General features: G+C 44.4%; 1 protein-coding gene across 1 annotated transcript; it reads left to right on the top strand.

Annotated features, from left to right (window-relative positions):
- Positions 1-182: 182 nt before the first annotated feature.
- On the top strand, positions 183-9,236 carry LOC118791663 (ras-related protein Rab-24-like). Its single transcript, XM_036549122.1, has 10 exons — positions 183-397; positions 1,460-1,505; positions 2,183-2,624; positions 2,878-2,946; positions 3,219-3,297; positions 4,382-4,449; positions 5,614-5,713; positions 6,000-6,050; positions 6,766-6,828; positions 7,385-9,236. The coding sequence occupies exons 3-10, from the start codon at positions 2,508-2,510 to the stop codon at positions 7,447-7,449; spliced, it is 612 nt and encodes a 203-aa protein (XP_036405015.1). The 5' UTR covers positions 183-397; positions 1,460-1,505; positions 2,183-2,507; the 3' UTR covers positions 7,450-9,236.
- The last annotated feature ends 3,291 nt before the right edge of the window (positions 9,237-12,527 follow it).

Raw genomic sequence — 12,527 nt, 5'->3', positions numbered from 1 at the left:
TGCTAGGCAGATAAATGATATGAAATCCATTTGATTATTAAATTAATGACTGCACCAACACAATGGCTAGTTCAACTAGAGAGATCGAAAAGCACATGGTGTACCTCCGGACATTTATTATAAATCTGTTTCGGCACTCTCCTATGATCTACATCATTTCCTGTTGAACAGTACTGACCGTGGTCTTGCCATGGTCATCTTGCAAAAACACAAACCTGTGTGGTCGTCAGACTGCAATACACACTGCAAGTTAGCCAACGTGAGACAATTCAGATGCGACCAACACAGGCGATGCCTCCTCAGACTGGAATATATTGTGGAATTCTCGCTTTGCAACAGCGAGCTAGCAGGTGAAACTGTAGACGATTTCCAAACCTATGGGAACTACGATCTTAGGGTAAGCACTATTATTTTTCTTTCTGGACATCACATCAGCCTACAGATGTGATTTCCATTATTGAAAAATGACAACCCCCCTGTTAGCCAGCTGGTCTAGAATGTGAGTTTCTGAGGTAGCGAGCTAGCTGGCTAGCTTGGGTGTGTCAGTTACGCATCATTTGCAAGTGGGGTTTGCTAGCTCATTCTTGCGATGTCTTGTTTGTCTGTTTACATAAATCCATCTGCATGCCACTAAGATAGAGGCAAACCTTACCTATCAATGCAACAGTTAGTCCCATAATCATGTCATTAGCTAGTTAGTAATCTAAACTGATGTTAGCAGTTACAAGGGATATGGATGAGCCACTACGCATAACTGTTAATTAGCTTTAATATCGGTACCTAGCAGACGTTGGACACATGGAGGGTATAGCCAGTAAGTAAGTCATATAATAAACACAATAATCCATTTATCTTGTCAGCCAAACGAGAAGTTAGCCAGCGGAATATACACCAAGACACGTGAATCTAACGTTAGCTAACTAGATCTAGCTTGCTTAATTTTATAGCTGAATAAACCTTTCCTGACCCCGTGATGTGACAGACCAGTTAGCCTGCTAGCTAGGAGTTGTGGTCATCATAACTGAACTGCACGGTTCGCTTTATAGCTACATAGCCTGCACACACATGTAGCTGGCTAGCAAACAATTTTCTATTTGCTGATTTGACAGGGATAGAATTAACTCAAATTTACCTTTTCCTTGTAATTGTAAACCCGACATACTACTGTTCTCAAAAATGTTTGTCTGACGTTACACAAGGTTAGTGACCACGACTTTTTTGTTGCAGAATTCCCAAATCAGTTCTTTCTAGCTTTTATTTGGAAAATCTGGACCAGTTTAGTTTTGAAGCCAAAGTCCATCCCAATTTAGTAGTCCTGGAAGGGTCGGGATGGAGACGTAAACAGCTTTGTAGTGACAGCCCTTACAATGGCCTGGCCTAGTTACTTGCATGATGTGTTTCACGTGTTCATCTCATACTTCACTAAGCAATACAGTGACACACGCTGCTTACATTGCAGAAAAAAGTGATGTCCCCAAGACATGTTGGTGCCACCAGCACTCTAGGTAAGCCAAGCCGGATTCATTACTCTCATACTCTTAATAAGCATGTTATATGAACACACATGCAAGCTATTACGTGCTATATATAGTTCATGTGTTACGATAGCTACAACGAGCCCAGGCTCTATAGTGATTTTAATACAATAAGCAGGCTGTTGTGGAAGTGCTGGATGTGTTATGGCACCAGGCAGCGCTGTCAATGTGTTCTGTCACCTATTGATGTGCCCCGCAGCAATGCTCGGGATGGCTGTTTTATTCTTCTTAAGACTTCCTCTCTTACTAGATCTGATATCGTAATTTGATTAGCTGACTCACATTGTACCATTTTGCAATTAATTAAGTCTGATGCTTTTTTCAAAGGCAAACAAGCTAGCATCCTCATTGTAACTCCAAAATGGATGTAAATGCTACACCTTTTTTACCATCTTTGAAAATTTATCTCACAGATGCCCTTACCCAAGATGTTCTGCGCAGCATTTATATTTTATCCAAATCTACAGCTGAATATTTCTCAAAGCAATACAAGTTAGGTTAATCGACAAAGGATATGATAGCACTGCCTTATCTGGGATTTGAACCTGAAATAATCTGATTACAAGCTGTCTTCCTTTAATACTATAGCACATAGTCACCATTTTGCGATGGAGAAAACAACGTTTTCTCTCCTTATCTCTCTGCAGCATTGTGAGCTGTGACTTGAAATCACGGGGAGAGCCCGCTCAGCAGCTCAGGCTCTTCCTCTGACTCCACCATTTTCAAACCCAGGAACCTGGCCCTTCCTAGTGACTGTGCTGCTCTCAGACCCAGCAACCTGCCCCTGCCCTGTGACTTTACCTCTCTGTGATGCAACAACCTTGCCTGCCCCTCTGATTGGGCCTCTTCCAGTCCCAGCAGCGCAGCCCCTCTGTACAACAACCTGGCCAATCCCTTTTCCTCTCCTGGTCCTTCGCCTTTAGCTCCTCCCCCCGACTCCTCCCACATCTACTCTGTAGGCCTCTGTTCACAATGAGCGCCCAGCGTGTGGATGCCAAGGTAGTCCTGCTGGGTAAGGAGTCTGTGGGGAAGACGAGCCTTGTGGAGAGGTATGTGCACAACCGCTTCCTGGTTGGACCATATCAAAACGTGAGTACTGTTTCTCTCAGCAGGATATTAGGACATGCAATGTGCTCTGCCTTTTCACTGACACTGGTACCCGTGCTCTGTCCAGATCAATGTACCAACACGGATTTTGTTAGCTTCAGCTGTTCCTGTCTGCTGCTCTTGTTTTTTGGTGGTCAAACCAGTTCCCGCTAAAACTGCTCCATAAAATAAGAAAACAGTCACATAGATGGCTCACTGTGTTAGTTTGGCACTTAACAAGCTAATTTTCCAACAGACAATCGGAGCAGCCTTTGTTGCCAAGCCCATTCAGGTGGGAGACAAAGTGTTAACTCTGGGAATCTGGGTAAGTGCTGATGTCATAATCCAGAGGGATGGACCTCTGCTTTGGTTTATGACATCGTAAACATTGTATGTCAGTTTGTCTCTGAGAATACGTATACGGTAATATGACAGTGTCTGATGATAAATTACAGTCAGTACAGTAGTCAGATGTTAAAGTTGATGGTTGCAGTGGTGAGGTGCAGCGTTCCCTCATTCTGTCCTCCTCTGCTGTAAAGCCTGTCTTGCGGGAGCAGAGCTCTGTGACTGCTGCACGCTCTCATATTCCTGTCCTAGGACACGGCCGGAGCCGAGCGCTATGAAGCCATGAGCAGGATCTACTACAGGGGAGCGCGGGCCGCTATCGTGTGCTATGGTAAACGCCGCATCTGCTCACATAGAAGCTTGTGCTGTGGAGCTGCACCGAGGCAGCAATCCTCAGCATTTTTTCCTGGAGGGCTGCAGTCCTGCAGATTTGGTTTCTCATTTTCATAGTCTACATCTTGCATTAATGCCTGTAAGATGTTGACATGCGTTGAAATGACCTTTTGAATAGTCGCAAGAAACACCCAGGTTTGTGGCTGCTGTACTGAGACTTTCAGGCTGTGCATTCGTATTAATTGCCGTGGCTTTTTGTGCTTAACGTTTGAATAACTAAACAAGGTTTCATTGACTCTTACACAATGTTGTCTTTAATTTGAGTCAGTGTTTTCTGTCTCCTCCGTGTTAGCATAGGAGAAATACTTCTTGTTCATTAATTAAACATTAAAGACAAAGCACTATGGTGCTTTTATGAATGTCTTCTTTTAATGTCATTAACGACAGCATGGAATGGATATAGTGCAGCTCCATTCACACCTCTCTGCAGGAATGTGGCGGTGTGAAATGAAATGATGTCATAGCTGTGTTCCAGCGTGCCATGACTCAGTAGACCCGCGCTGGTCAGAGCGAACACAGACACAGGTGCTATATTCAGAGCAGGGGATGTGCTTCACAGAGCAGTGTGAGGAGCAGAAGTTATGAGTGGCCATTTGCAAGCCGTACATTCCAGGTGAAGGGAAGATCTAAACCTTTCTACAAACACGTCCTCAAATGGTTTTTCTGTTTGTTTTGCTTCTGAAATGGCAATAGTCATCTGCTTCTCTTGGTGGGGGTGGTGGTATTACATTGTAAATAAGCCCATGCGTGACTAGAGCTAACTAAATGATTCAGTTTTTCACAAGGAGCCGCCAACATTTCTGGTTCCCATCAGTGTGGAAAATGGCAGTAATTATGAATCGACCTGTTGTTAGACTCATCCAGTTCTGAGTACTTAAACTGCCATTGGGAAATGTCATTCTTACTGGTGATTATCTAATTTACAATCCATAATTTCATACTTCAGTTTCGTTTGTACTCCTATTACCCAGTGCTACTGCTCACATTGAAAATGAGTACGTGTCTTCTGATCCGCTCGTCAGATCTGACAGACAGCAGCAGCTTTGTGCGGTTGAAGTTCTGGGTGAAGGAGCTGCAGAACTGTGAGCAAGTGAGTCTGAACGCATTTACTGTACCTGTGCTGTGCTCCACCTTTACCTGTCCGAACACATCTGCTTCACCTGTGTGATACTCCACCTCCCCCTGTCTGAACACACCTGCTTTACCTGTGTGATACTCCACCTATCTCTGTCTGAATGAACCTGCTTCATCTGTGCTGTGCTCCACCACTCCCTGTCCGAATGAACCTGCTTCATCTGTGCTGTGCTCCACCTCTCCCTGTCCGAATGAACCTGCTTCATCTGTGCTGTGCTCCACCTCTCCCTGTCCGAATGAACCTGCTTCATCTGTGCTGTGCTCCACCTCTCCCTGTCCGAATGAACCTGCTTCATCTGTGCTGTGCTCCACCACTCCCTGTCCGAATGAACCTGCTTCATCTGTGCTGTGCTCCACCTCTCCCTGTCTGAACACACTCACTCCACCTTTGCAATGCTCCACTTTCTCCCCGTGGTGGGTACATACAGCATAGCACAGGTGGTCACAGCTCTTTTGAGGGCTGCAGTGTCAGCAGAATTTCATTCCAAAAAGGCACTAAGCAAAGCTGATCAGCCATTTACTGTCTCAGCTGAAGTGATTTAGCCTCCCTGTCCAGTTGCGAGCGCTGGTGAGTTAGAGAACACAAGTAGTGCAGTCCTTCAGGACACCATCTGAAAGCTCTGGTTGAGCTCCAGTGCTACATACAGTATGTATGAGCACAGCTTCTTGGCAGCCTAATGGGAAACACACCTCCAGATTTAGCTGAGCTTTTCTCCACTACTGAAGGTTCCATCCACCCCTGTAAACATCTCACCACCATTTAACACTGGAACATCACATATAGATATTTTATATTAATGTGCTTTTCCCCATGGTTTAATATTAGAGTGTTCTATGAATGCCAAGTTTTTACATTCACACAGTCTAACTCTGACCCCTGCCCCCCAACCACTGTATGACATCTCAGCTTTTTTGTGTGAACAGTGTTCTGTTGCACAGATATCTGCTTTTATTCATGTTTTCAGTCAGGAAAATTTCTTTGTGTCTGTGAGTGCAGAAGCAGAGATCTGTAGGAGTGCTACTGTCCAACAGCATGTTTGGTAACTGGGTGAATACCTTTGAGCATCAGCATTCTGTATGTGTTGTCAACTGTATGCGTTGTCTCTGTCCCCAATTCAAGCAATGCAAGATATATCTATGTGGCACAAAGAGTGACCTCGTCGAGGCTGACCGCAGCATACGGCAAGTGGACTACCATGATGCCCTGGATTATGCTGACGGTAATGCCACAGCACCGCTTTTAAAAACACCGGTAACCTCATTATGACACAAAACCACTATTAAACTGAGCATCAGTTATTATCGAACGTATGATTAAATGAAATGCATCATCATTATGCTTTGTTGAAGCAAACCTAACCTATCAAGCTCACTACAGACTTGGAGAATTCCTTTTGTTGATTTCTGCCATAGCATAGTTGGCGTGCATGTTGACAAAAACAACATTGGCTTTGTCTGCTTTCGCTGCGGCAGCGCAGAAAACGTGTATTTTTGTTTCACCTGCAGAAGTAAAGGCTGACCTGTTTGAGACCTCCAGTAAGATGGGTCGGAATGTCGGTGAGTGGCACAATGACCGTCCTTCTTTTCTCCAGTCACGTCTGTCAAAGCAACCATTTAGGATCCCGTGCTGCTAAAAGGGGCGCAGTGTGGCATCGTGGTAAGCAGCAGGACACCTAACTGAAAGGTTGCTGGTTCAATTCCCCGCTAGGGCACTGCTGCTTTACCCTTGGGCAAGGTACTTAACCCAGGTTTGCCTCCGTAAATATCCAGTTGTATAAATGATAGCGTAAAAAAAACTGTAACCTATGTAAGTCGCTCTGGATTTGAGCGTTTGCTAAATGCCAGTAATGTAATGTAATGTAATGTAATGCTAAAGCTCAGATCTTTAAATCATGTGGATGGCAGGATCCATTCACAGAGCCTACTACATTAGCCAATCAAATAACCAGAAACGTAAGTAAATCTGTGCTGCATGACATTCTGAAAAGGACTCTCTGTACAGTCACATTTCAGGAGTTCTGCATCCCCCCGGCAGCTCGTCTGCCTCAGCTCGAGTTGATGAAGTGTCATGCGGTTCACAGATCGCTCCCCCTGAGGCTACATTTGCTTTTCCTTTTTCTCTGTCCTCCTGAGCCTCAGTTCACTGAAGCACCCAGTGAACTCCTTTTGCCCTCTGTGAACATAAGCATTTAATCAGCTGCGTTTCAGTGTCTCAGTAGACGTAGACTGTGAGTGAATAGGCTGTGAATTCTCTGATGCCTTTGCATTACAGACGAGCTCTTTCAGAAGGTAGCGGAGGACTTCTACAACAGCACAGCCTTTCAGGTCATGACTGGTAAAAACTGCTTATTTTTCTCTCCTTCTTTTGGCTTCCATCCCATAGAGTGATAATTCACAATTTCGTTAATTCACAAAGGCCTGAACAATGACTTTTCACTGCAGCACCACAATGAAGGGAACACAAGGACTTTCGCTATCTTGTCTCTGTGTGGTTTATTTATCTGTCCCAGTGGAGGCACTTCAACGTCATCGTTTTAATTATGACAAATGGATGAGGTTACATTAAATAATTGTGATCGTAAAAAAGATATTGAAAATTGACATAACTTAAAATCAGTGTAATATTTTGTTATATCATCTTAAAAAACCTCACAAAGCCAGAGCTACTACTTGAGATGCAAAAGCACCAGCTGCCTGTGTGGGATCCCTATACAGAATAGTGTTATTGTTGGTTGTTCAGAACAAAGAAGAATGGGTATAGGATGATCAAATAAATGTAAGTGTCCAGTCTTTCTTATTTGTTGTTCACCGGTTGCCACTGTAACCACTGACTGATGTAATTGGTGTGGCGTGACTACGCTCGGGTCTGATTGGTTGACGTTGCGTTGCAGAGGAGAGGGAGCTGGAGCTCGGTCAGCGGAAGGGCTCCTTCTTCTTCTCCTGCTGCCGCCACTGACCGGGGCCACCGGTCAGCCTGCAAGGCCTTCAGGTTCTTACCCGAAACTGTGCACCCCCCTGCCCGGCTCCACACCTGGAGGATGGGAGCTTTCACAGCTGCGCCATGCAGCTGCAAGGGAACAGACATGCGACAAATGGGACCGCGTTCCTCCCCAGACACACTGGATCTGAACACTGGGTGCGCTGGCGGGTTCGCTTTACCTTCAAACACTCATCTCCGTGTGGTCTGTGTCACACGTCCCAACGGTATGGAATTCGGGTCAGCAAATTCCGAGGAGACAACACTGAAGTCAACATCACTGTTCAATTTGAACATTGTTATCAGAATTGTCTCTGACCTCACTCTATTTTTGTGTGTGTTAAATTTCCCCTCTTGCACTGAAATTGATATTGCCAATGCAACTGTGGCCTCTTACCGTGGAAAGCCTTTTAAGAAAAAAAAAATAACATTCACTCAAATTGACTCAGATGCACCATTTGGGAAAACTCAGTAATTTGGCATAGAGCCTCGCTGTTATGTTCATCAGCTCTGCTGAAATTCTTTCATTCTGTGGCACAAGACCATCAGCTCATTTCATCTTCGCAACGTGTACTACGTTTTTTTAATTTCAGACTTGAAAGGATAGCAAGAACACTGGAAAAGCTGCTGTAGATATGATAGTAGAGAACAGAATGGAATGATGGGAGTTTTAAAGGAACAAATGTGCCTTTAAACTAAACATGTGAGTTTAGAACTATTAATTTTGACCTGCGTTTATTACTAAAATGCCTGTCGGTTTACAACTTCAAGTGAAATGATATTAATGAGGTTGCAAGTGTATTTTTAGAAGACGTCTTTAACACCAGTTACACTCGAAAGTAAAAACTGGACGATGAAGGTTAGTTTTGAAGTTAATTGAATGTTATGTGTTAATGTTTACAGCTCCCTGTCCCTGTTGGATTATGTATTTGCTGAAGACTTGCTTTTTTCTTGATTGGCATGATTTTCATCTTCATTTAGCTACTTTGGAAGGGAGCACTGTTCCCACATTGTAGAAGCAGACATATGGATGAAAACTTTGTTGAGCCTCAAGTGATCTTGTGCAATGTTAAATTCTGTGTAGGAAAACGTATTTAGTCCGAATTGTTTGTGTTACCTGCTGTAACTTGTAAGACATGAATAACATCACCACACCTGCGGAAGGAGTCACCAGTTCGTTTTTTCCTTACACTTAAATTTCCAGCACTCTGCATGGTGTATGGACCATATAGCATGCGTTAAGAGCTACCACTGGCACAGCTCACGCTCATTCTGCCTTCAGCCAGTCCGGAACCATCTCCCAAAGGCTGCTTGTCAGATGGAGGTTTTGCAAGACCGCATGCTTGTTTCAGAGAAACAAAGTACAACTTTCATTTGTATTCTCCTTCAGCTTGTATCCACACTTGTCCACTATGCCTCCATGCTTCGTTACTGAACAGATGAGCATGTAAATTGTCCATCTTGACGCTAGTGAACGTACAGCTTCCATGCTTACAACCTCCATTACTTTGTGCTTCATTAAATGAATATTTATTGTAGTATTTCCTGTAATTTCCTGCAATTATTATCCATTTTTCATGCTGACGGGTATCTACCTGCACCCCATCTCATACTGAACTTTCTTGTTCAATATATGCTGTGTGGGGGCACAGAGATTAAGGTTACATCTTCAGTCCCCTCCTCCTTAGCCTTTGCCATTAACTAAATAGGGTGGGACAAAGAGAAATGTTTTTGTGATTCTGATTTTTTTTTACTTCTGGATCTTTGTTCCTTTGTTGATGACCCCTAACACACACCCACAGTGGCTGCTAAACTCAAGGGTGATGTTGCAAGCGGGCTGTGAGAAGATAGTCACGCCACTCGATTTCAGACATACCTTTAGGTAGTTGTGACTGTAGTGTCCCAGGACACCAAGACAGTGTCACAGACATCCCTCTGGGAGGTGCGGTTGCTGTGGTAACTGCATGACCTGTAGGACTGAACAGTACGAACCGTCTTGGGCAGTAACAGCACAGCACTGGAGCTGAGGTACAGATTTGGATCAGGAACAGTTATTTCCGTCTGAATCATCAGACCAGCCCCATGCTGTTCAGGCACCAGCCCAGCTTTAAGTCTGACGGCCTGCCAAAACTTGTGTTTCAAATGAAGGGAACAGCTCCCATAACCTTACTCCTGAGCAGAATGGGGAAACCAGAGTTTAACGGTATCATAATAAATCATGTGAATCCAAGAAAGAAATATAGCATTCATGAAGCTTATAGTTCATTATAAATGAACGGTGTAGGTCACTGTTCAGCCTTTCCTAGTCAGAAAAGTGCTAGTACTTCCAAACACGCATTATCACAGCAGTAAAGAACAGCACAGTCTACCTTTGAAACTTTAATTACAGTTTTCTTTAATATGTACAAAGGACTACAGTACAGAATTCAGGATTCTTCTCAAGGCAGCAGTTTTTTTCCATTAGTTAGTTTTCATTAGATTTACTCTCTGCTGAACAGACCACTACTACTGTCTGGATGTGTTTTGGGAGGAGGGGGGCATATAAATGCAGAGGGCTTCAGACAGATTTTTCAAGTACAACAAAAAAGGACATGTAAAAACCATAAAAGCAAACACTAGAAAAATTCTGTTACACGTATTAAATATCTATATATAAACACAGAGAGCAGTGAAGTGTGGCTGGACTGGTTGTTTAAAAGAACATTTGCAAACAGGTGAAATGCCTGATGGGAAATGGCTCAGTAGCTCCACCTACCATTACACCACACGATGGAACCAAACTCAAAGTAAGCGCAGTAACAAAGTACATTGCCCAACACAGACCCCCAACACAGAGCTGCAGCTCCTCGTGGTGGAAGATGACAGAGGCAACGTGGACAGTGTCGAGTCAGTGGGCTTAATTTTAGGAACTGACATTTTGATGACATTAGACACATAATAGCACCTCAAAAGCCCACGTAGCCATTCCACGAGCTTCTCAAGACCACGGACTGTGCTGCAGCTCTACTTGTATTTTCTGGTTTTACTGTGACGCGCGCTCTGCTTTTTTTGGTGGCATCTTACTTCACAGCTAATGGCCAAAAAGACAGTGATAGTGGTTCAGCTGCAGATTTATTCCACAACTTACCACTGAGCGAATACAAGCCTCTAAGTTTAGGTATGACAAATCAGGAGTGAGGGTTAACATAGGCTTCAGGCCTAAGGGAGAGGATTAGGAGGCCGGATAAAATTGAAAAGCAGAGAATTTCAGCTTCCTCCAATCATGTTGACCCCCTTGCTCCCTGTGATATTTCTCCCACACAAACATTTGACGCTTAGGTTAAATTCCTGTTATGGGGAGCGGAGTTATTGTTGCTTGTTCACGCTCCCTGCTTCAGGTAAAGATATATTCCAGGTAAGCAAACAGCAGAGTGCAGAGCACTCTTTCCCCTACCGACCCAGCCAATCCAAAAGACAATTTGGTTTTGCGATAACTACATTCCACAAGACCTTTGATACAGTACACTTTCTGTGAAATCCTCCTGTTTCAGACATGCCCAAGTGCACGCTTCACACCAGAACATCCACTATGCCATGTCACTATGAAACTCAGGTTAAAAATGGAGTCCACTCTCCATACCTGGAAAACTCAGTCAGGATGAGAAGGTTTCTACCACCTTCCTCCACAGCCTGCAGGCCTTTCCTGTCAGCAGTCAGAACTGCTTTACTGCAGTCCTGTAATGGAAGAGAATGTGCGTCATCCTTCAGTTTAAAACTAATATGACAATGCAGTGTAAGTACCCTTTACCGGAATCCCCGTTCGTCCAGCCCTCTGCTGCCTTGTCACGAAGTGGACGAATGTCATCTTCTTTGAGTGGATTTGAGGGACCAGAGTAACAGAGGCATCAAAGAGACAGACCCCACAGCTCCACTTCAAGCACACACACACACACACACACACACACACACACACACACGTCACATTCAGTCATCTCAGCTAACGAAACTTGCAGACACAAAAGGAACCAGGTCCTGTGTTTTTTTCTTCAGAGTTCTAAGTTCAAACATTGTTAAAATGTGATCTGGAAGTCAGCACAAAAAAAGAAACTTAAAAAAAATGTCCAAGTTCCAAGGGGGTAACTGACACTTGGGGTTGGGGTGGGGGGGGGGGGGGGTCCAGTGATCCACCATACTGTGACACACATCAGATACCCAGGTTTCTACTGAACTGTACTGAGACTGACGGACAGAGAACAGAAAGAGGGCCAGCCACAAACCACACCTGCCCTCTCCTTTTTGTGCGTTACGAGTGTTGATATACATTTTTTTGTACAGAATATTACACTGCCAAGGTAGGAAACTCACCAAACAAAGTGGGAACACACTGGCGCTTTAACATTCAGGGTCCTGCCGTCAGTGCGTCTGCACTGCAGTCAGCGGCATGGGGACATCCGAGCGGAAGGGGGGCTGTGGTGGCCGAGATTCAGTTGAAGCCGGGGACGATGAACCTACTGCCAGAGAGGCTGCAGTGCAGAGCAGGACAGACTCAGCAAGGTAACAGTAACATCCTCAAAACGCAAAGGGTCTGTCTGATGGGCCACCAGTCTGACGAAAATTGCATGAGCTTAGCTTGTGCACCAGCAGGGGGCAGCAGAAACCTCAGAGTCAGTCACAGGCAACACAAGCTTACCACAAGGTGGATCCATGTGGTAAACCTCTCGTTTGTCCATTCAGAATAAAACCAATACACTTGGTGATTAACTGCAGTGACCTTTGAAACACCTCAAAAAAGCCATAAGAACAATCAAAGCATGGTTAAAAAAGAATTGAAAGAAAAATATTGTGTAAAATACTAACTTGCACAAGGTATAGGTGAATGATTAGAATTAGAATAATGTAGTTACACTGTATGTGGCTAAAGGCATGTGCCACTCTGGATGGCTGTAAGAGCAGACCGGGATGGAGGTCCGGTAGTCGTGATTAGACACTTTGTGAGGCCGAGACTAGGACGAGAGAGGGCCTTTCTACACCTCTGCCACTCCATCCTCAAAAGTGACGCACTCTGGAGCTAGAAACTA

This window comes from Megalops cyprinoides, chromosome 16 (genome assembly GCF_013368585.1).
Source record: "Megalops cyprinoides isolate fMegCyp1 chromosome 16, fMegCyp1.pri, whole genome shotgun sequence".
Lineage (NCBI taxonomy): Eukaryota > Metazoa > Chordata > Actinopteri > Elopiformes > Megalopidae > Megalops > Megalops cyprinoides.
This window is presented reverse-complemented; position numbering and strand designations above follow the sequence as displayed.